Below are 23,826 nucleotides of genomic sequence, written 5' to 3'. Positions count from 1 at the left end.
AAGCGCAGGTAAAGGGCTGCAGCACAGAGGGAGGAGGGGAAGGAGGAGACCACCCCATTTAATGGCAGCAAGCTGTTAACTTGCTTCAGCTGCCTCCTCTAACTAACCCTAAGGCAATAACACGTGAAGAGACCATAAAGAGGTTAACTAGCTGGGTTTTGCAGAGACTGTAATGTTTTCAGTACCTGCATAATAAAGTTCTTGTATTGTACCCCCCCCCCTTCCCACAAACCCAACACGTGTATGCAGTGTGCCATGAGAACGCAGGCACTTCATCTGGATAAACTACTTAAAAGACAGGTAAACATAATGTGTTCTTACCGCTCGCCTTAAGTAGCACGAAATTTTACAGTAACAAGAGAGTACGGGACAAGTTTGCCATTCCTGAGGAATCACTTTTTCAAGATACTTGGTATTTTGACACAAAATACCGTGTTTCTTGTATTCAAATATCCATAGCAACTATAAAGAAAGATGGTCTATGCCACCTTCCCAGAACCCCTCTCTGGCTATAACTAGACTGCCATACACTTTATCACAGTAATAGGTAGTTGGTGAGGGAGAGGTGAAGCTTTTAACGCCACTAGTCAAAATCAATTTTGGTTTGGCTATTCTATGTTCACAAATCTCCATTATTCCTACCCACTGCTGGCATCTCCCACAACAAAAACATTACTGAGAAGGGCAGTAAACCCTAGTGTGAACATAAAGTTTTGTGGTTTGTTTTGTTGTAAATGAAATGGAGGAGAGAAAATAAATTGATTGTTTTGTTTTGTTTTGCATGATGTAGAATAAGTATTAAAATGAATTAGAAAAAACAAGCCCTAGTCAACTCCCCTGGGGTGAAAAAACGTAAAGCCAAATTACCTCAGGTGAATTTTCAAAACTGTAGCAATCCAGCCTTCGAATAATCTTTCGGTCTACAAACTGGTTAGCACAAATTAGGAAAAAAGATAGCACTGCAGCCTCAGCATGCTATCTCCACTTTTACTGGAATGCAAAGACTGCAAACTCAGCCCAGAAATGTGCTGTAGTAGAAGGACCTACAGATTATTTGGAACCATTACTTCATATCCAGCCATGGATTACATGCCAGAATGCTTCAGCCAATTTGGAGCTCAAACAATGTGGCCACCATTCAGTTACAGAAGTCTCCAGTCTTCTGTATGAGTCTGCTGAAGTCTTCGAAGCTGCATTACCTGCTTCAGTGACAACTAAAAGTATGTATAATGAATAGAGATACTGCTTGCCAAAAACATCATTAAAAATCGGTTATTTAATGTCAGTAGCGGTTTTGCCTATGCTGCCTCCGTTATGCACTGGAATGCAATCCAGAGAAATCAGAACAACAGCCACAAGCTTCAAGAGACAGAAATGAACAGCAGCAAAAATCACAGCTGAACTGTAACAATCTTTTTAGCAGCCTAAAGACAACTACTGCCAGCTAAGGCAGTTGTATTTTAAAGTAATTTTCTCAACTACTAGAGAGTCTGTAACCACAATATTCTGCATAAACAGAAGCGATAGGAAAGGCTACAATTTCTCTTTTGGATATGTGCTAGAATATTGTCCTTAAAGAAATATATTAAATGATTAAAAAAACCCAATACTTTCCAGAACCCTTCCAGTGTCTCATCTGCCACCTCCCTTCCTCCTTTAGATTAAACACAATGAAGAAGTACCAAAACATCACAGCGGATTAGAGATGAGATAAAGGAAAGAGGCTGAAAATATAGAAAACAGGTACGTATCAGTGGTTCTTAAACTTATCGGACTACTACATCCCCTTTCACCATCAAAACTGATGAAAACTTCATAAATCCTTTTGCTTTGTCTTGCAGTGCAGTTTAAAGACCAGGGTATATATATACCCGTGTACTGATTTATACAAATACACACACGGGCAAATTGGCATCTTGTGGTAACGTCCAGAGTCAGAGTAACCAATTCTCTGCTCTTTACCTAGGTACACAACATCCAGTGACTTTCTGAACAGGCCTGAGATTTTTCCCAAGCAGCACAAAGAGGATGCAGAAAAAGCTGTACCTTCACTGCAGCACTTAAACAAGCAGCACTCAGCTGTTTGTCGGAATCTAAAGACCAGAGGAAAATGAAGTTGAATTGTTTTATTAAACCTGAAATGCTTCTGTATGGGAGGTAGTTAAAGCAATGTAGGGAGGAGACTGAAGTGTGAAGAAGGGAGGAGGGGAAGAGGCACAGCCCAACAGCCCCACCTTTAATCAGTTAAAATGCAACTCCACCAAGCTTCAATTGTTGAGAGCAGAGAACCTTAGAGAACACTTCAGAGCTTTCTATATGAAAGCCATACAGAAAGTGGCCTTGATAAGAAACAAATATGGGAAAGAAAATCCTTGAGCTGTTGGTCTTTCTGTTTATTGGCTTAGTTATTCTGAAAGTCATAAATTCAAACCTCTTCTCTACACCATGTATGCTGCGGTTGTGCAGACCTGACAGCAAGCAAGCAGCAATAGATCATCTGTGCTACCAACAGCACTGCAGCATTAGCCTTAGCAGTTACACAAACGTAAAGAAAATGCAAAGTTCCTATGGACAGACATGTTTCTCTCTTCTCTCAGGTCAACTGAAAATTAAAGCATTCTTATCTCCTCACCAATTTTAACTGTATGTGGTGACAAACAAAATCAATACAAAGAGGGAAGTCTTGAAAGACAGCAGCTCAACCCCTTCCTGTAAGCACAAAATTTCAGCAGCTGCTATCTTATTCACTACTGCAAGTTTAAAAAGACTTTTTCTCTTACTTCGTATGAAACTGGGATTCAAGTATTCAAAAAGCAAACATAAGCAGTCTGCGATGACTTTTGGGCTACAAACATTGTGAAACTGAAGTGTGTGAAGGGGAAGCGAAAGAGTAATCAAAGTTATATGATTTTGTGATTCACCATCTTACACAAACTAGGAAAATAAATACTTCAAATTGCTAAGACTCCCAAATTCCCACCGAATGTACAAGTACGTTGTTGATCTGAACAGCCTGTGAGTTCCCAGAGTGGAAAACTGATTACAGGGTCGTACCTTCAGCCAGAGATCGTACCTCACGTTTCAATTCACAAAACGATACACTTGAAGGATTCTAGTCAGCAGTTCCTGGCTGTCAGACCTGTCCTTAAACCTCTGCTAATCCAAGCACATCTCTCACATGAATTATACATAGTGGAGTAATATGCAACCAAATGTCATATACATGCAAGTGTTAAAGGAAAAACGAACTCTGACTCCTTTGCTACTTACAGCCTTTCCTGTTTCGGTGTCTGCGTTCAGGAACAGGATCATGTGCGCTGACACCAGGTGTTACTTAGCTCAGGTACAATGTATGCTACCAGGTGAGCATGTTTTAACTAATAGGTCCCAGATGTTTATCCCGGGATAAGGGTGAGGTTTCACCAGAGGATTAAGGTGATGTAAGACTGTGCTGCTCAAGGGAGGGACAGTCAAATGAATCGTGGATCTGATCCAGCTGAAAACTAACCCAAGAAGAAAAGGAAGAAATGTGTCTGCCCTCCCTGGCTGCTCGGTGAACCAGCCGACGGTGGGGGAACATCAGCAAGGGCTAACATTAGCGCCAGCAAAGGGAGGTAGCAAGAAAATATGGTCACTGACAAGAGCATGAAAGATGAGACTTCTTCAGTGGTGGCAGCTCAGGTTTACACCAGCTTAAGCCACTTGTGAAGCCTTAAGCTTTAGGTCAAGTTACTGTAAATTTAGGTTAACCTAAATACAACCCATTCTCGTAACACAATCACATGTTAATATTTTTGGCTCTGCGTTAGCTGAATGAGTTTTGGATGTGTTCCAGCCAAAGTTGTTCTTCCTGAACTCGTCGATGCCTAGAACTTCACTGCAGGACTTTCGACATGTGCTATTTGGTCAGTCTGAAGCTTAAACCTCGCTAGGGCTGGCTACCATATGTCAAAATACAACTTGCCCTGCTCCAGCTATGGCTCATCATAACCCAACCCGCTATCTTTTAAAGGGACACTCTATCAGAGCATATAAAGGTCATTAGAGGCTAGCAGTGCTTGAAGTGAAGTCGCTCTATTCCTTTCAGTTTGCTAAACTGAAACCTATTGTGCTGACTGGCTGTAAAAGGAGGGCAACACAAAAACTCCTTGTCCTAAAGGACAGTAATCACACAGGAGCATCAAGCATGAGTTGGTATGAAAAGAAGAAGAAGAATGGGAGAGGCTGTGGAATAAGAAAGACACAGAGATCCACCCTTATAGGAAGAGCAAAATAAAAAGGGTTACACGATGACTCCTCCTATGATGCATATGAAAGAGAAGGAGCATTGCCGGCCTGGAATTTAATTCTGGTAACATCCCAGTTTTGCATTTACTACTGACTTTACCCCAACGTGAGCAAGATCAGACACAGCTTATTAACTGAAGAAATGCTTAATCCTACTTAGTCATCAAGCATGAGTAAGGGCTACAGTATTTGACCTCTTGGGAAAAATAAAAAGAAACACCTGAAAAATCATCTCTTTTTCATCTTTGCCATGCTAGAGATAGACATTTCCTGGAGTGTAACTGAGGAGCTCCTGAGCACCTGTAAAGTTAGCAATATTACACGAGAAAGAATACAAGAAATCTGCATAGGTTTATGAACATACACACAAGTACATATTAAATACAGCAGGTGTAAGTTTAAAAAACTACTCACAAGACTGGCAGCATTCTTCAGCACTCACATTTCATTAATGACGTTATCCGTGAATCACTAAGACAAATTAAGAAGTTACACTTTTCACTCTGGATACCTTTGTTGACAAAAAGGATAGACTGGGGGGGGGGGGGGGGGGGGGAAAACTACTTTTCTGTGGTGAAATATCTGCCAACAAGGAAGAGATACAACCAGATTTCTAGAATTCTGAAGATGTCATTCTGTCCCTACACAAAGCAAGCTGAAAGGCTCTCCCTTCCCTCAGGTAGAAGGGCAATGTGACCATCAACTTCCATGAGGCAGTGCGTTAGCCCAGAATGGGTAAAAAGCAGTATTGGAAAATACTCTATTTGCCAGCCATGTTTTCTCTAACTTTAAACTAATTCTGAATTGGCATAGTATGCTTTGGCAGGGGAACAGAAAAGATGATCTAATAGGTCATTTGACTTCCATCACTAATTTCTGTGATCTAAATAACATTTTGTGTTTATGGTGTTTAAAACCCAACTTCCTGAGGACTGGTTTTAGGGTTAGAACTGGTCACTATGATGGTAGCTATCAAACCCATAATGATGCTAAATAAGAAAAGTCTTTAAGAGCTTTTAAAATAGGGAAAAGTAGCTCCAGCCCCTTTATACTTCACAGTAGAGCTCAGATGCAAATAGATTTGCATCAGAAAGTTGGTACGATAATTACAGATGTGGCGTTTCATTGGACAAAAAAAAATGACAAAAAATGCACAATAAGAACAGCAGTGTCAATGATGAGAAACAGAAGTGGTATAACTTGCAATATTTATTATATATTTGGCTGTTTATTATATACTAAATATAAATTTTAAATATATTTATTTTACATATAATATGTGTATATGTATACACACACACACAAAATATATCTCTGAACCACACACAATAACACAGATGCAGAGCCAGAAGACTCTTGCACTTAAAAGGAGGAAACAAGAAGGCAGATTAGCTCACAAAGAACCAAAGAACTGAAATAATGCGTTGATATTTCCTGGAACCAGTCTGAAGATGAGCAGCAGAGTTTTGGATGGGCTGCAAATTTTCCCAATGCTTCCTTTGAAAACCAAGCTGGTACAGCATTCTAATAATCCAACTCAAAGGCATGGAAAACAACTCTGGCTTTTGCCAGGTTGAACTAGGGGAAGGGGGGAAAGTCCTCTCAAACACTTATAAACAATTTTAATGCTTTTTTTGTGCACATCCCAATCAATGCCTGCATGGGAGCAAACTAGTTCTGAAACCCACTGTTCTCCTCAAGCAAAAGAGGTTGAAATCATTATCAATCCAGATATTTTAAAATTCAGCAAGTGAAAACTTGGTCTGTAACAAGGCACAAATTCAGAGTAGATCAGCAATTCACGAAATACAGCCAAGCCCATGCTCCTACATCCCTTTTTGAAAAAAGGCTCCCATTGATAACTGCTTGTCAGTTGACATAGAGTCCTAAACAGTGGAAACTGCATAATCCCTTTCATGAACTCGGGGGGGGGGGGGGGGGGGGGGGGTGAGGGTGTAAACTGCGGGGGTGGCGGCAAGGAGCAGCGTGCAGGCTGGAGAGTTTGTGCTCTGTCAAATGAGGGAAATCAGAGTGCATGTCTTTAAATAAGCATCTTCTGAAGAGGTTTTTTTACCCAGCTGGCTGAAAGGCACCTCAGCACGTGTGTCAGCACCAGCTTTTGGGAGGGTTTGTTGGGTGATGGGCTGCCTGGACCCAGCACACATCTCCCCTACCTTCTTGGGGTGTTTCGACTGGGAAGGGGACGGACACACACACAGAAAAAGTACTTTCCTTCAATTTGCCCCAAGAAAAAATAAATAATAATTAGGAAGAGTATTTCTTGCTATCCTCATTGTATTTGTTGTCATTTAATCCTGACTGCTTCATTTCCAAATTGTGCGGTTTAATAATCTGAGGGAAGATTTTAGTAATGACTTTGTGTGAAGAATAAAGCAGTAGCAGATCCATACTACTGTTCCACAGTAAACATCTCAGCTGGAATTTACCAGGGAATAAAGAAAGGGAGAAAACCCCAACATGTAGCTTACTGTTTTCTCATGCAAGAAGAAAATGTTAAATAAAGTTGAACTATTTTGGTAAATAAAAATCACTATGCATATAAACAGAGAAAGTTACAGGACTGTTATGATTGCTAGAAATTAAGAAGTCTCTTCCTTTTTTTTTTTTTTTTTTTTTTTTTTTTCCTTACTATAAAAAGCATAAACATCTCAAAGAAAATACTTTTCAATGGCTTTAAAAGGAACATTTTCTCAGGTTTTAAGTATTACTTTCATGTACCCACAAATGTTCCATAAAGTTCTTAGACATCAAGCAAAAATCATAATTAACACTCTACAAGTGAAATAGTAGATAATGTTTCTAAATTTTTTAGCAACATCTGTGTACGCATTCTTTAAAAAAAAAAAAAAAAGTTGATGGAAATAGGTCATTTTTTTATAAAGTACTAGAATTTCTCTTTTTAAGATGAACAGCCTAGCACACATCGAGTACGTTTAAATAGCATGAAGACTGTAGCACAAATACTCGGTTATGATGAATTTCATAGCAAACTGCCCTTGAACCAGGCTACTCTTAGCTCTGCCAGCGTCCCAACCTGAAGCAAATTAATAACAGTGAGAGCTGGAGCTGCATTTCCTCCTTTTGTTACTTTGTTTCCACAACTTTCACATTATAGCACGGCTTTGTGTCTCTGTCCTAGATCTTCCAGGCAAGGCCACCAAACGAGCTCACTTCACTGAAGCTCCCGGCCTTTCATGCCTGGCCCTGGGGTTTGGGGGGAAGGGGCCAGGACGAGCCCCCCGGCCAGCGAGGGCCTGGAGGGGCAGGAGCAGTTCTGGAGCTGGATGTGTGTGTGTGTCCCCCCCCCGTCCCCCCGCCTTGAGGTGTCCTGAGCCTCCGGCCCCTTTCCACTGTCCCGTGGGAAAGGCGACACGGGATGTGACGAGGGGTTTGAGGAGGGAAAGCAGCCCCCCCCCCCCCCCCCCCCCCCCCCCCCGCCGCCGCTCGGGGAGTTTCAGGAGCGCCCCGGGAGGTGAGCCGAGAGGCAACGCGCTGCGCGGAGCGCCGCGTTAAACGCGCGCTGAAGAAAAAAAAAAAAAAAAAAAAAATCCTGCGGGGAGGCGCGAGAAAGGGCGAGAAATACGGTTTGTGCCTCGCTGGTAACATCAGGAAAGCAACAAGATGTCAGTGAGGTTTCTCTGCTTCCTGTTTGCGAGGCAACACCCCCCCCCCCCCCCCCCCCCCGCCTCTCTGCCGCTTTGTGCGGCTCCCGCCGGCGCTCCCCGGCCCCGCTCCCTCCTCGCCCTTCCCGCTGCCCCGGCAGGCGCCCAGCATCCCGCTCCCCCCCCCGGGAGATGCACCGGGCGGCCGGGGCTGCTCTCCGGCGGGGGGGGGGGTGGGGGGGGTAGCCCCCCGCTCCTCTCCTCGGCGGCGGGGCGGGAACTGGGGACGGGGGGGGGGCGCCCGGCGCTGAGCTTTTGTTTGCCGCTGGCGAAGCGATGGCCACCTCCTCGCCCTCCGTCACGAAGCGGGGCTGGGGGGCGGACAAAGCGCCCGGTAAGGCAGGGAGGGGCGAAGGGGGGGTTTGGGGGGGCAGGGTGCTGCCCCCGCCTGTCGCCCAGGGGAGGACAGGCTCGGCGCGGCCCAAGATAAACATATTGCTCCCTGCTTTCACAGACGGGGGGGGGGGGAGGGAAGAGCTGCCGCCGGGACGGCCGCCTACCCGCCGCTTTGTCACGGAGACCCCCCCCCCCCCCCCACGGGGGCCGGCGGCAGCTGCCGCCCTCCCGGACCCTCCCGCACAGCCGCGCAGCAGGGGAGGGCGAGAGGGAGGGACGTGCGAGGCTTGTAAACCACACGCTGCCATCGCACCTCCCCTCCTTCCCCTCCCTCCTCCCCGCCGCCCATTGTGCGCTCGGCAGACGGCGAAGACCCAGCTGCCCCCTGCCCGCCCCCCCACCCACCCCCCAGCACTCCCCCCCGCCCCGCCACGGCACGGGGAGTGGGACACGCCGGGACACACACGCGTGTTCCCCCCCTCCCCTCCCCCCGTGGCAGGGTCGTCCGCTCGCCCCCGCCGGCACCCCACCGGCACGCCGGGCGGCCGCGACCTGCTATAAATAAGGCTCAGACGGAGCGGGGGGCCCGGCTCCCCCCGCACCTCCTTTTATTATTCATCATCGGTGCAGCCTGGGAGTGGGAAACTCCGCTTCCTACTTGCCGCTACGCTCCTACCGGCTCAGCCCCCGCCCCCTTCCCCCTCCGCCCCCCCCCCCCCCCTCCGCTCCTCGCTAAGCTCCTTAAAACCCAAGGAAACTTTAGGAAGCGATTCAGCTCGGGCTGCTGCTGCCGTGGGGAGCCGGGCTCCTGCGAGCCGGGGGCAGCCCAGGGGAAGAAACCTGCCCAACTTTTCCTCCTGCCGAGACAACTTCCACCTTCCTCCGCGGCGGGATTTAAAAAGGCGGCCAGCGAAGCCGCACGGACGCGTAGCCGCACGCGCCGCGCACCGCCCCCCCCCCCCCCCCCCACGCGGAAAAGCCGTCGCGAAACACGCACGCACACAAAACCCTCCTCTGGCTTTCGGCAGCCCACGGCGCACGCCCGGCACTCCGCTCCTTCGCTCTTCCCCCGGGGCAGCAGAAAGAGTCGGGGAGGAAGGAGGGGGCAGAAAAGTTTGTCCGCCCCCCCCCCCCCCCCCCGTTCCTCGCCGCCCCTGCCCGTGAGAAGTTGCGAGGCCAGCCGGCACCCCCCACCCCCTCCTCGCTTCGCCCAACCTGGCCCTCGGCCCTGCCACCGCCAAAGTTGAACCGAGCCCCCTCCGGCAAACAACGGGGGGGGGGGGGGGGGGGGGGGGGGGGGGCGACCTCCCAGCTCATCCCAGCGAGAGACTGGGAGCGGACAGCGACACCCCCCTCCCCGCATCCCCCCTTACCATGATCAGCGTATGGTTCCTCTGCTCCGCCGCGGCCGGCTCGGCATCTTGCTGCTGTTTGCTCGGCGGCTGCTGCTGCTGCTGCTGCTGCTGCTGCTGCTGCTGCTGCTTGCCGCCGCTGCCCGTTTTCTTGGCCCGCTGCTCCAGGGTCCGCTGGTAGAGGCTCACGGTGTCCCTGCGCTCCAGCTCCAGCTGCTCCGCCTGGGCTTGCTGGTACCTGCTCTCGCAGTTGACGTGGTGCCGCCGGCAGCCCTCGATGCGCTGCCTCAGCCGCTCCACCACCGTGCTGTGCTTGGGAACGCCGCCGCTGGTCGCGGCATTGTTACCGGGAGCGGCGGCGGCGGGGGGACCGTGGGGAGCGCTGGTAACCCCGATACCGGCCCCGCCGAGGCTGCTGTTCAGGTTATTGTTGAGGCAGATACTGCTGCCATTCGCGGCGGCAGCGGGGGCTGCAAAATCCCCCATCCTCTTCCCCGGGCACACTATTTTGGAAGAACTTTTTACCCTACCCTTCGCACACACACAGTCTCCTCCGGGGTCCTGATGGGATACTTTTTAGAGAACCCGGGGGGGGGGGGGGGAGGGGGCACCACCATGTATCAGGGAAACAGCGATCCCAAGCAAATGTTTCTCTTTTCCCCCAGCCAATCCCTCTCGAGAAGCTCCAAAACATTAAAAAAAAAAAAAAAAAGAGGGAGGGGGGGAGGGAGGGAAATAAAGAGAGAAGGTGCTAAAAGGTTATCACCAGCAACACAACCAACAAACACAAAAAAAAAAAAAAAAAAAAAAAAGCTCAACAAACTAAGCAGCAGCAATTCGGGTAGCAAACTCCAGGAGATATCAGACCAGTTCCTTTCCTCCTTTTTCTTTTTTATAATCCATTATTTCAAAATAGATTCCATGAGATTTCCGGAGATTTTGCCAAAAGCCTTCTCTCCCCATGTATAAAGAGAAACACACGCGCCCCTCCACACGCACACCCACCCACCCCCCCCGTGCACACGCACGTTCGCACACACACATCCAAGCACAGGCACACGCCGGGCACCCACGGCACACTCACTCGCACTCCCCGGCATCAAAAGACAGGCAAAGCCGCTTTCTTATTGTATTTTCCTTCTAGAAAAAAGTTTTGGTGTTTATGCCGCACCGTGTTCGCAAAGTACTTTGGCTGCTCAGTTGCATTTCAACAGGAACCTAAATAGCAAATCCTCGGGCTGGGGGAAGTAAACACATGAACAATCCGGGCTGAGCTGGAGGAAAAAAAAAAAAAAAAAAAAAAGAAAAAAAAAAAAAAGAAAAGAAAAAAAGTAGAGCTCTGAAGTCTCTGCAAAACGCCGAGCTGATACAGCCTAACGCTTTGCTCTGCCTTGCTCGCTGCTGCTGCTGCTGCTCCTCCTGCCACCATCACAATGATCAAACGCTCTTCTCCTCCTCCACCTCCTCCTCCTCCATGCCAGCGGAGTGATACCAGCCCAGGAGCGCTCAGTAAACACCGCGGCGGCGGCTCCGGCTCCAGCTCCAGCTCCGGCTCCGGCTCCAGCTCCAGCTCCGGCTCCGGCTCCGGCTCCGGCTCCGGCTCCGGCTCCGGCTCCGGCTCCGGCTCCGGGCCGTGCGGCGGGCGGGCCGGCCCGGGGACAAGGTGCAAAACCCGGCACGGACGGCGCCCCGCAGGAGCGGACATGGCGCTCCCCAATTCCGCTCCCCCCCCCCCCCCCCCCCCCCCCCCCCCCCCCCCCGATTAAGCTCCGTTGTGGCAGCGGGGCGGGCAGCGCGGGGGGCACGGAGGTGGGGAGGGGATCACCTGCCGCCCCCCCACCCCCCCACACACACACCCCGGGGGGAGTCTCCCCACGCACCGCCCTCTGTGCGCGGGGTGGGACGGACACACGGATACACACACTGCCCTGAACCCCCCTCCGGGGTCGCGGAGAAAGGGGGGGGGGGGTGGGGGGGCGCGGAGCGGCGTGTGCCGCGCTTCCCCTCCGTGTGTCAACTAACTGTTGCGTAACGACCGGCGGGGCAGCGCGGAGCATCCGCGCCCCCCCCCCCCCCCCCCCCCTTCCCCGCCACCGCGCTGGACTTTCCATTTTAAACAAGAGGAGAGAAACATGACACGGCGGGCAGGGACGTTTTTCCGAGCGAGCCGGTGGCTGCCTCCACGGAGAGCGCGGGGGATTAGTGGGTCGAGAATAACATCCCGGGAACCCCCGTTTCAAACCGGGTTGCAGACAAAGCTGTTGAATGCACAGTTTTAATTGAGGGTTGTTTTCTAGCTAGCACTAGGAGCTATGCTCTTCCCTTTTTTTTTTTTTTTTTTTTTAAATACACCTATGTAAAACAACTATCTCAGAGAGGCACCCTTGTTCTCTAACGTGCAGCTGGAAATAAAGAAAATTGGGCACTCATACATTAGTCATGAGATCTGATTTAAACCATCTTCATTTCTGCCATGGCAGATTAGCATAGGACACTATTTCTAAGCTATTGACAGGAGTAAAGAGATGGCTTTGTCTTCTTTAATTGTTCAGCAGCATGAAATTTGGTTTAAATTTCTTTCCTATTGCAACAGTTCCTGATTATGTTGAGATGGAAAATAATAGTGGACAAATAAAATCAGTTGTTAGTACCTTCCCTGCATTGGGACTAATGAGCATGTCTCCCCCCACCCCTTAAAACTTTTCTTTAGTATCAATTTGAGAACCGAAGTGAAGCTACTTACTGTTCCTCATGATCACTGATCACTACTTTAGCACGAAACAAATGGAAAAATGAAAGCTCTGCTCAGAGGCAGCCCAAGAGCGAGATGAAACGGCAAATCCCGCATCGTTTACAAACGTTTACATCAGTATCTGTTAATCTGGAGCCGGGGGATGTGTTGTAACCTCTTCAGCAACTATTCCTCTCCATCTGTCTCCACAGGACAACAGTACTAGTTGGTTGTATAGGAATATATATGAAAAGATTGAATGTAAGAACTGAGAGGGGAAAAAAAAAGAGGAGGGGGCTTTTTTTTTTTTATTTGACTTTTTTTTTTTTTTTTTTTTTTTTTAATTGGAATGGAAAGTGTCAGCAGGCCAGAACTGAGACAGCTGTGAATTAGGTTTAACTTGGAAAAAGTACTTTTTGGGCTCCTCCGCAGTGCCCCCTGCAGCCCGCCGGCTTGCGTGCCGGCAGCCCCACTCGAAAGGATGTGCAGACCCAAACAGCACTCAAGTCCGCAAAAAGAAACGTTTCTTATACCCATCGAGTCAGAAATACATGTAGAAGCAGTGTTTTAGTTTGTTTTTACAGACTGCTGTGTGGTGCATTTTATAAAAATTGTCTTCTTTTTCTACGACGAAGGATAAATACCATTTTTCAATCAAGTCACAGAAACATACCTTAACTTTCAGTATGTCACTTTAGCAGCAAACATGCTATTTTTTAAGTGCATGGTGGCTTGTTATAGAGTTAAATTCCAGCCCAATAAAAATGTAGGGATTTTTTATCTCTCAGCTACGTACCTTGGTTCTGCCAGGCTGCACAGCCCAGGGGTGATGATTTGAGTAACAAACTTTGTAGTAACCAGTGCTTAGTGTTAGAACTTTTGCAAACAGATGAATCACTGGCTTTGTGAAAAAAACATCTGAACACATTCTAAAAATGGTTGGTTCTGATCAAAATATATTTTTTTAATTGGCTGGGATTAAAACAAAGCTGAGCAAATATATATCCTTCCATTTCCCTACTCATTTTCACAGCAACAGTGGTGATACTTGCATTATTCTACAGTACAACCTTTTATAAGACAAAGCACTATCTCCTATATCAAAAAACAATCAATAGAATCAGCATTTCATAAAAAAAAAAAAAAAGTTATTTTACAGCTGTCATCCAGCACCAAAGAGCTAACTGAAAATTTTCACCTGGCAGGAAAGTTTTCTTTTAAACCCAAGTATTGAATGGCAATTGTAAAACAGCATAATAGAGGTAAGATTTCACAGTTCATTTTTGCATTGCTTTTATTTTAAGGAGACTTACACAAACAATAACCAGCTTCTGAAAAAACTAAGGCAAAAATGAGCTATTTAGGAAACTTCTTAAACTCAATTTTGGTGAAGGACAACACTTCTGCTAAGCCACTGAGTCTGAATAAATAAAAATAGGAAAACCCCCTCAGATTATACCCTGAGCAATGCAAGAAACGGAGAGATGTCAGCGTTGTTCTACTACTGATGATTGCCATTAAAAGAGATGCTCTTCACAACCTTGACCAAACAGCTCTGTCCTGTGATCAGACACAAGCAGACTCACGCATGATAGATGCGCACACTTACATTTATGACTGTGGATTTATGCACACTCGCCTCTTACATAGTAATTTACTACACATGCACAAATGTGTGTATTTGCTCTATGCCTTTTTTTTTTTTTTTTTTCTTTTGCTCCCCTGCACATCAGCTTTAGAAACCTATCTTCACAACTGGAATTTCAAAAGAATCAAATATATCAGAATTCTAAGTGATGTAAGATGAACTTGCTGATGCCAGCAGTTGAACACTAATGCCTACCGATATCAGCTGACAGGACACTAATTACTAGTTACAGGAGATGATTGCTTGGTAAAGGATCTATTCAGTGAGTTACGATTTTGAAAAATTATAAAGTGCAGGCCTGATCTGTGAAAAGATACGCAGTATGAAAATACAGCATACGTTCTCAAGATGATTATCATGACAGAGATCTGTCTAATTAGGAAGAATCTATTTTAATGCTAAGATATGAAAGAGCCCAGCTGGGAGAGGAATTTAGAGGAAGACACAGAAACATGACTGTTAAGCTGACAGCAAGTGCAGCCTAAGCATGTTCCAATGACAGCTTCTAAAAAAAATTTCATCTCAGCATTTAATCAATAGTGGTTTCAGAACAAGTACAGCCGTACAGATAATCTAGCTAGTCATATTAGTGGGAGGAGCTCCATAAATAATACAGAAAATATGCCTTTGCAGAGCAACACACTGAACCCACTTTCCCTTTGACAGCTGAGCTGGGGGTTATCCGGTAGATTGGCAACATTAGAAGTATCACTATGAGGATAAATATGAATCAAACTCTATTAGAAACCACACTTCAGTTCCTGGCGCTGCCAGTCAGGTTGGAAACTGCAATCGTCGTGGCAGCAAGTTTCAGACCATCCTGGGCAACAGCTTAACCTTCAGAGTGGCCGCCTGGGTAGAAACCTTTCTGAAAGCTCCTACTATAATTAAATGGTTTATGTCTAAATTGATGGATGACATAGTGACACAGGCATCTGCTGGAGGGCGAACCTAGAGTCAACCACGCAGTGTGTTCACTGAATATAACTTTGAAAACCAGCTAACAGACACTTTCTGGGTCTGCAAGAAGCAGCTTTCTTACACAGCAAAAAGGGTTTTGGAAGATTTCTGCTGAAGGTTCTCTCAGATACAGTGCTATCGAACTGAGCAAATCGGATGTCCTTCCGTTACTACCACAAGCTATTTAAGTGCATGCTGCCCAATACATCCGTAGTCAGAAAAGAATAATAATATAATTTGGAGAGTAGTTAAAGCAAAGCCATACAGCTGAGGGTTGACTGAAAACAAAAAGCCCCACAACCTCCACGAATGTATCTGTGAAATCCAACTACAGCACGGCAAAAATTCTCACAACAGCTGGGGTGGCCACGAGCTACGGCTGCCAGAACATCCAGAGCTGCAGGAATTCTTCAAGGGATAAAACAAGTCTGGAGCAAACAAAATTGCTCTAAATAGTTCAGGAAAAAGTCATCAAGGCTGCAAAGAAACAGAAGGACTAAACAATGAAGGTAGGAAGGGGAAGAAAATCAGAAAGCGAGTTAAAATTACAAAAGTCAGGGCTTTAAGGCATTGCAGGAAGTGGAGTGGTCACTAAGTGTAAAATACAAACAAAATCAAAACACCCTCAAAATTACACTTTCCAGCCTCTACAACTCTCAAGTTGTAGAACATGGGGAATTCAAGTCAGAATTTAAAAAAAATCTTCCCAGTTGTGAACAATATTGAAGGCTCCAATTCAGCAAGGTATTGTAGCAGAACAGGCACATGGATTGGGACACACACACCCCTAAGTACTCTGCTGAATCAGGGCTGGAAAAATATGGGGAAGGAATACAAAATGTGTGCTCTTTCTCTCCTGCCCTGATTACAGATGGGTCACGACAAGCACATAAAAAAAAAAAAAAAATGGATGCCATGAATTGGCATCATTACCCACACACTATCCTGTCACATTAATGTTATTGAAATACATCCTACTTTAGGAAGCAGAATTAAGATAATTAGTCCCAATATACCATGGTATGTTCTGTTTCAGAAATCTGGTTCTGGAGCTAATAGCTGTAGGAAATATCCATGGAGAGAGCTAGGAGGGAGCTTGAAGGAAGGAAAGGAAAATCATTGCTCGGGCTCAGTCCCCCTCTAAGCCTTTGATCTGTCACATTGATCTCAAGAGAATAATGGGTTTGGGATGGAGGAGCCAGGGGGATAGAGTAGGGGGAGGAAGAGAGAGAAAAAAGGACACTAAGAAAAAACCCCCTAAGATGCTTCTGGGGGTCCCTTGCAGCTTACACTAGAAATATATGTGAAGGAACTTAAATTTCTTTAGCCATTCTTATACTGAGTAGCCCACTGCTTCTCGGTAAAGACTGCCTCATTTTCATTTAGCTTGAATTAACAGGGAAACAAACAAAAAATCCCTCATCAGTAAAATCAACTGCCAACTTCAGTGATGAGGAAGCAGCTGGATTATTTTTTTCCTCTCCAAGGCAATTGCTGTTTAGATGTCAGCCATTTATAAGGATTCCAGAGTGAACATGATCACTTTGAATTTTCTGAGCCAGAAGAGAGCCTGAACCTACAGAAAACTATCGTTCATCCTCCTTCGTATGGGAAACTGATGATGGGTCTGCCATCCTTGGCATAACCAATCAAGTTTAATATTCATACAAGAATATTTTTATAATTTCTTAAATTACAGGGAAACAGAAATAAGGGGTCATTTCCACAGTGGTAAATTTTTGTAAGGTACATACAAGTTCAGTCTTCAAAGTAGAGAAATATTGTATTTTCCTCCCCATGCCAATGTGCTGACTGACACCACCATTGTTTCACTGAAACTGCTGTAGTTTACAATCTATAAATATACATGTATATAGCATATATTTAAGAACCTATACTAAAAGTACGTCTGTGAGGTTGAAGTCTTGCAGTCAATGAGCTTAAAACCACCAAAATCAAAGCGCTTGTGCAATCTTTACTTGGCTTCCTTGTGCAATCCACTGTATGACGAAGTCTTCAAATACACCCTTAAACACCATTTTTCCGCAGGATGTTTGCTTCATTCTGTACACAGAATTGTCAGTGCTCACCAGTGAAGAGCTATTTAATGTATTTTTTCCTTTTTGTTCCACATACTACCTCGTGTCTATTTATTAATTCAACCCCTGTTCACGGACATTCATTTCCTCCAACTGGCCGCCACTATTGCGCCTGAGTGTTTCATATGTACCAACAAACCAATTTTCACAATTCAGTGTAAGTGAGAGGACAGTGCTCTTACTCATGTTAGAGACTGGAATCTGAAACAAATACACTAAGCTCAAAAAGTTTTGCTAAAATGCCTCATTTAAGCTGATTTTTTCAAAGACTTAAGCAACTTAAAGTACACTGTGTTTTATAAGAGCAGCCCACATCGACTTCAGTTGAATCTGTAGGTGCTTAGCATTTCTGCTAGGCAGAGCCCTCTTCTCAAGTCAGGTACCTGGAAAACGAGGAACGCAATTAGTGATCATCTGTGAGAAGCAGAGTTTACGTGAACTGAGTAGCATCACTTAAAACAGCTCAAAACATTTAATCTCAAACACATATACTTCAATAAATTACAGGCAAAACCAGAGATTGGACCTTACAGGAAAGAAAGAAAATACTACATACTATTTGTCAGTAATATTTTAAAAGAAATCTTTCTGTCCTACTTTTTCTAGAGACACACCTTCGAAATAGCCTTTGCTGAAGCAAAGTCAAAACACGCTGGGTTTGGGAAGTACTGCTCAGGGAGAGCTTACCTGAAGCCAGAAAATGCTAAAGAGGTAAGACATTAAAATAACATGGAAATCCCTAAAAGGATTCAGAAAGAACCCTGCTCATGTTTGTCATATTAACCAAACTACGTTAACCAAATTAACCAAAATATAAAACCCAGTAACTCCTAGCTACTTTTAAAAATCAAGCCTGTATTCAGGCTATTTCTAGAGTCACTAAAGTTACTAGACAACATTCATCAGAAGTCTAGGACACCTCCCATCTTAGCTCAGGCTTGGAGTTAACTAATGGTTTACAACAAGCAACAGCTGATTAGATTCCAGTTAGACAGGAAAAAAAAATCCTTCTCATAGTATGAATAGTGAGACTTTAAATAGATTACTTATGGAGGCTATTGAGTCTCTATCATTGAAAGCTTTAGGAACAGGTTAGACAAATTTGTCCGTAAGAACACAAATGCAACTGCTTTTGCCATGGAACAGGACGATGGATTAGGTGACTTCTTAAGGTTCCTTCTGGTCCTGACTTTTCATAACATTACAGTTATTTAGGGAACTTGAAAGCTATATTTAAACTGTTAGTAACTTCATTTATTCAATTGCAACTTTGGTGTACAATGAGAAGGTTACATATAAACTTATGGGTTGATTCAGGCCACGGGTCCATCTAGCACAGAGCTCTACCTCCCACAGTAACCATGGGAGTGGACACTCAGGAAGAATAAGAACAGGGTAAGCACATACTGCCTCCCTGCCTTCAAACATTTTCAAGTCAGGTTACGTGATTTATCTAGTTAGTAGACCCTACAGCATCTCTGCCAACGTTTTTTCCAGTCTCTTCTTGCACCTCTATAAACTTCTTGATCCAGAAAGTCATTTGAGGAGGAGTACCACAGGTCCACATAGGTTGTCTGAAGAACCGGTTCCTCTGGTTTGTTCTGAATGAAGCTCTTACTAACTTCTTCCAATATCCCTCATACCTGTATCAGAAGAGACAGTGAAAAGTCAGTCCCACTCCACTTCTTTCCAGACCACTCAGTTCTTGGCTATTCAATGGATGGAGTTCCTTGTATGTTGTAATGCAAGTCACAGTATAACTCTGGTCATCCTAGTCACCTCTGAATACTTTTCAGTGCTAGTATGTCCTGTCCAAGATAAATGGACCAGAACTGCATGCAGTATTCAGTCAAGTGTGTAAACCTTGAATGTTTACAGTAGCATGTGGACTTGAACAGTAAGCATAATGACCCTTTCTGTTTTGTTCTCTGTTTGTTTCTTAATCATTGCTAACCTATTATATATATATTTTTTTTTCTTCAACTACTACTAAATGATATTTTCACAGAACTGTCTACCATAAGCCAAAGGTCTTGTTCCTGAAGACTCTTGGGACAGCTTAGAAATGATCCAAGTGGTGAATATAGGATTAGTCTTCCCCAAATGTATCACTTTACAACTATCTACACTGAATTGCACTTGTCATTTTATTGTAAGGTCAATCTTTCTGCAAACTATGCAGTCTCCCTTGTCCTTACTACCTTGCCTAACCTATCATCAGCAAACCTTTGTCACCTCACTGGTCACTTCTCTTCTCCAGGTCATGCAAGAATACATTGAATGGTACAGGTCCCAAGATAGACAACATGTGGCATTTCATTACTGATCTTCCTCCCATGCAAGAACTGACCATTTACTTCCATCAAATAATGGTCTACCCCCTGTTCACATCTTTTAAAACATATTCTCATCCGTTCCAGTGCCTTCCTTCTTACGCCAGCAACATTCTTGTGTTGCCTTGTTTTCCTAAAACACTTTGATAAAAAGTTCTGTCAAAAGTCTTTTGGAAATCCAAGTTAACTGTATCAGTCAGATGATCCTTGTCGACATATCACTGACCCCTTCAAAGAACTCTGAGAGCTTTGTTAACTCTCACTCACTAGATAATATTTATTCAGGTAGATACTAATTCTCTCTCTTATTACTATATCTACTCATTCACGTGGAACAGATGTCAAATTTTAGTTTGCTGGATACCTTTGGAACCTTTCTTAATGACTGACATCACATTTGACACCACCTGATTTTCACGTACCGAGGAATATTGAAGAGACAGGTTACATGATGCTATTAGTAGATATTTTATCCCTGAGTTCTCTCAGAATTCTTGGGTGAATCCTTCAGATCCTGGAGATTCATCTGTATTCATCTGCCTTTTGTACCATCACCTCTTCCAGATACTTCAATTTCAGAAACATTCTCTGCCGAGTACCCTGAATACCCCAAAATGGCTCTGGAAGGACAATTTCCCTGATTTCTTCCACAGTGACCAAGGATGCAAATAGTTCAGCTTCTCTCCAGTGACTTTATCCTCCCTGAGGGTTTATCTTATATCTCTGGCATGTTCAGACTCACTGACAATATTCTTTCCCTCCTGGTGTGTTGGAAGAAAGATATTGAAATATTTTTGATTCTCTTAGCTAGTTAGGGCTCAGATTCATCTTTGGTCTGCCTAATAATAATTTTAATAGTACATCTGTCAGTGTCTATGACACTTTTGTTTTTTTCCATTTGGACGTGTCTTTAGATTTTGGAAGGACACCTTCTTTCTAATAGACTCTCTTTGCTGTTTGGCCATGACCATTTCTTTCAGCTTTCTCAGGCATATCCAGTAAATCCATGATTCATGTGATACATAATCTAGAGAAATCTCTCACTGCAGGGCAAGAATACCAAGCACCACCTTTGCGTAAGCACACAGTCTATAAACAAACCCCCACAAAATGGGAAATAAGTAACAACATTTTTAAGTTTTCCATGGTGTAGCATCAAAATTTACACAGAGATTTTTTTTTTTTTCTGCCTAATTGTTGTCCTGTGAGATGTAGAATCATTCCTTCTCCACTTCACCTTTCTGACTCCCATTTCTTCTATTAATCTATGTTACACATCCAGAACTCAGTAAAAAGTGTCTTAGTTTTGCACGTCTCACTCACAGGGAGATAACCTGTCAGCACAATAATTTTGCATACTGGTCTGTACTGATCTATGGTCTCCACAATTTTTTTACAGTAACTTGCATATTGGTATTTTAAATTCTAGGTCAATAGAGTGACTACAGTTTAATTTTGGGGGTATAGTTACCTGCTTCACTAGCCAACCAATTTGCCTTGTCAAGACCTGCAAATGATAGACTATAGGAAGGTAATACCTTTTCATTGCTGTTTTGGTGGGGTTTTTTTCATTCTACATTTTCTTTCTGGAAAAGGAAACACATGCTGCCTCAGCCAGTATGGCACCAGAAGCTTGATGCTTTTTTCTCTGAATTGACCACTATCAGTCATTGTTAACTATCAGTTAAAGCAGGGTCACAGACTTTACTTCCATAGAGAAGAAAAAGCTAAATTGTACATTACCCAGTGGGTAATATTTATCAGCTCTTCCAATACTCTCACACACTAGATGTAGTTTTATTTTGAAATGTTTTGATGCTAAGTCAAGCTCTGTGTCACATATCATTGCAAGCTGGAATACCCAGAAGTTACTCCCTTTGACCCCATCTTACCACTTTTGTCCCATGTGTAGCTATGCACGTTGCCAGCTGAAAGAAAAAAAAAAATAGGCTTTCTTTGGTGGGGTTTCTTGCGGTTCCTTTGGTGTTTAATAGCATGCTCCTTCTTCAATTTCTATGTCAGTGTCACACTGTTCCATTGCTGTATGGATTAGGTGCCTTTATGTGCATAAGGACATCTCATGATCCATAAAAATTAATTAAATTGAATATTGTATCTATGAAGGCATCTAACTTTGCGCAGATAGGAAAAAAAACAAGAGACCTGAAGAAACAGATTATCATTCCATAAATAGCAAAGGTACTGAATTGGCAGAGTTGATTATTCCTCAGCTGTCCACATAATTTTGTTACTAAATGAACAGTCCGTTAGAATGTACACTAGCTTGATAGACTTATTTATTTGTACATGATTCTTGAATATAATTTTCTAGCAGTGACACTGAGAAGCCAAAAACTGGATATACAGTTTGCCCATTTTTCTGTCTGGTGACTCAGAAAGAAGACAGTCATCTCTCCCACATTGCCTGGTACAGTAACATGATTGGAATTTCATCTCCAAGACACAGTAACAATAGAAGCTTGGTACTCTACCAATATTTAAAATTCCCTTAAAGTCATTGCTAATTTACTGATTCTTAGCTCTGCTGAATCAGCATCACTGGAAAGAAATGTCTCCCCTTAATCACTGACAGAAAGCAGTGCCTCTGCAAGGGCAGAGTCAACAAAGAACAGGATTAGGGTAGACTGACAGTAGCTGTATCAAATCCTATACAATCATTTTAAAATTATCTAAAATCACTAACCTTTCATTTCTGGAGCATGAGGTTCAATTCTGTGTTTAGCCATGCATGAAAATGAGTTCAGCAATCTTGGTTTAGCCTCCACAGAATCATTCATGTAATTTGCCATGATTGGCAGATTTTGTTGTGGAGAAAGAGTGATATGAATTAGAAAATAAAAGTGAGGTTTTGTCAGGTTGAAAAATCAAACATCAATAAATCTGAATGTCAGAATCCCAGAGAGCAAATTCAGATCTGAAAGCTTGGACCTGCGTGCAACTCTCACATGGACAGAATAAAAAATGGAATAGAAGGCAGGATCTACTGTAAGCACAGTGTAGCCGTCATCATGGCATCAATGGAGCGGTCACTGGAACAGTACTGGGAGTTGTATGGTTGCACACCAACGGACTACTCCTGAACTCTACTCCTCAAAATGCATGGTGCCCCCTTATCCTCAGGAGGGGCTCTCAGTACTGCCCACTTGAGTATAGCAAGCAGGTTTGTGTCTCAGATGTGCCCTACGTTTTGTGAGGGCCAGCAGCCCTGCTTCACCAGTTGCCATGAATTCTGGGGTGCTGCTTAGCATCAGAAAGTTAACCATCTGTTTCTAGGCAGTGAGGAAGACTGCAAGTCCCTCTTTTCCATGAAGAAGCACTTTCTGAACAACAAAGAAATGCAAATCAAAACCTATAAATACACATGAAAGGGGAAAAAATTAGGAAAAGATAAAAATAAGAGTGAGGGAGAAGTGAAGAATGGCAATCCCTCATCTGTCATAATCTTATTCTCACTTGCTTTGGGTGACTAACTGGGTGATCCAAACCCAAGCCTCCCATATGAAATGAACCCAGGTGACAACCTCTGAACTCCCTCAGTCAGGACAGTGGATAATATTTTGACTCAGGTTGTACATACAACTGCTCCATGATTAACTTTTTCTCCTTATGTATAATTTCTTTTTTCTTCAGCAAGTACTAAACTTTCCATAGTTAGAATTCTTTGAAAGTAACCATTCAATGATGCACTGTCATTTCAAAGCTTAAATGGAGCAGAAAAAAGATGGTAACTTTTAGCTTGTGACCCAAATCAAGACACATGCCTGATGCAGATGGTTTGTATATTATACACACTTTCAAGAAGGAACAATGCCCTTATATATGTTTATACAACATCTGCCTCGAAAGGATAGGGATTCTGACTGGAGCCCTGTACATTACTGTAGTATAAACAGTCTAAAATTCACCTATATCTTTCACTCACTGCTCTGCCTGAAAAAAAGAGCCGAGGTGAAATAAAGATAGAGAAACACAAGGGGTTGATTGGTTTAACATAAATATTAGCTGCAACTCTTTCTGTAAAATTTAACTGGTTTACTTTAATAAAAAACATTAACAGCACACGTATGGCAGACATTAACAAAGGGGATGGCCGAAGCACCCATCACCTCTGCAGGTCTTCAGGTTATATTTAGCATTCCACAGTCTTCGTGTTCTGTGGGGAACCCTGCAAATAAAAACTCTAGCAAATCTAACCATCTTTGCTACTCAGCAAGGAAACTGCTTCTGTTTCCATCCAAAACCTTGCAGGAGATACTGTCAGATTCACAGTGTAATTCAACCTGCTGTACACTTAGCTTTAATGTACGACAACTTTCTACTTTGCACAATGGTAGTCTATATTTAAATGTCTAACACAGGTATTCTGAGCTGTGATT

The 23,826-nt window shown here is 44.2% G+C and overlaps 1 protein-coding gene across 2 annotated transcripts in view; it reads right to left on the bottom strand.

Annotated features, from left to right (window-relative positions):
* The window catches only part of MAML3 (mastermind like transcriptional coactivator 3), a 248,650-nt gene extending 237,509 nt beyond the window's left edge, over positions 1-11,141 (bottom strand). For both annotated transcript variants that reach the window (XM_032997696.2, XM_032997697.2), the window contains exon 1: positions 9,680-11,141. In XM_032997696.2, the coding sequence (XP_032853587.1) occupies positions 9,680-10,144 (465 nt within the window). In that variant the 5' untranslated portion in view covers positions 10,145-11,141. The remainder of the gene's footprint in view (positions 1-9,679) is intronic.
* Between the last annotated feature and the right edge of the window lie 12,685 nt (positions 11,142-23,826).

Source organism: Tyto alba, unplaced genomic scaffold (assembly GCF_018691265.1).
Source record: "Tyto alba isolate M040663 unplaced genomic scaffold, T.alba_DEE_v4.0 Super-Scaffold_23, whole genome shotgun sequence".
NCBI classification, from domain to species: Eukaryota; Metazoa; Chordata; class Aves; order Strigiformes; family Tytonidae; genus Tyto; species Tyto alba.
This window is presented reverse-complemented; position numbering and strand designations above follow the sequence as displayed.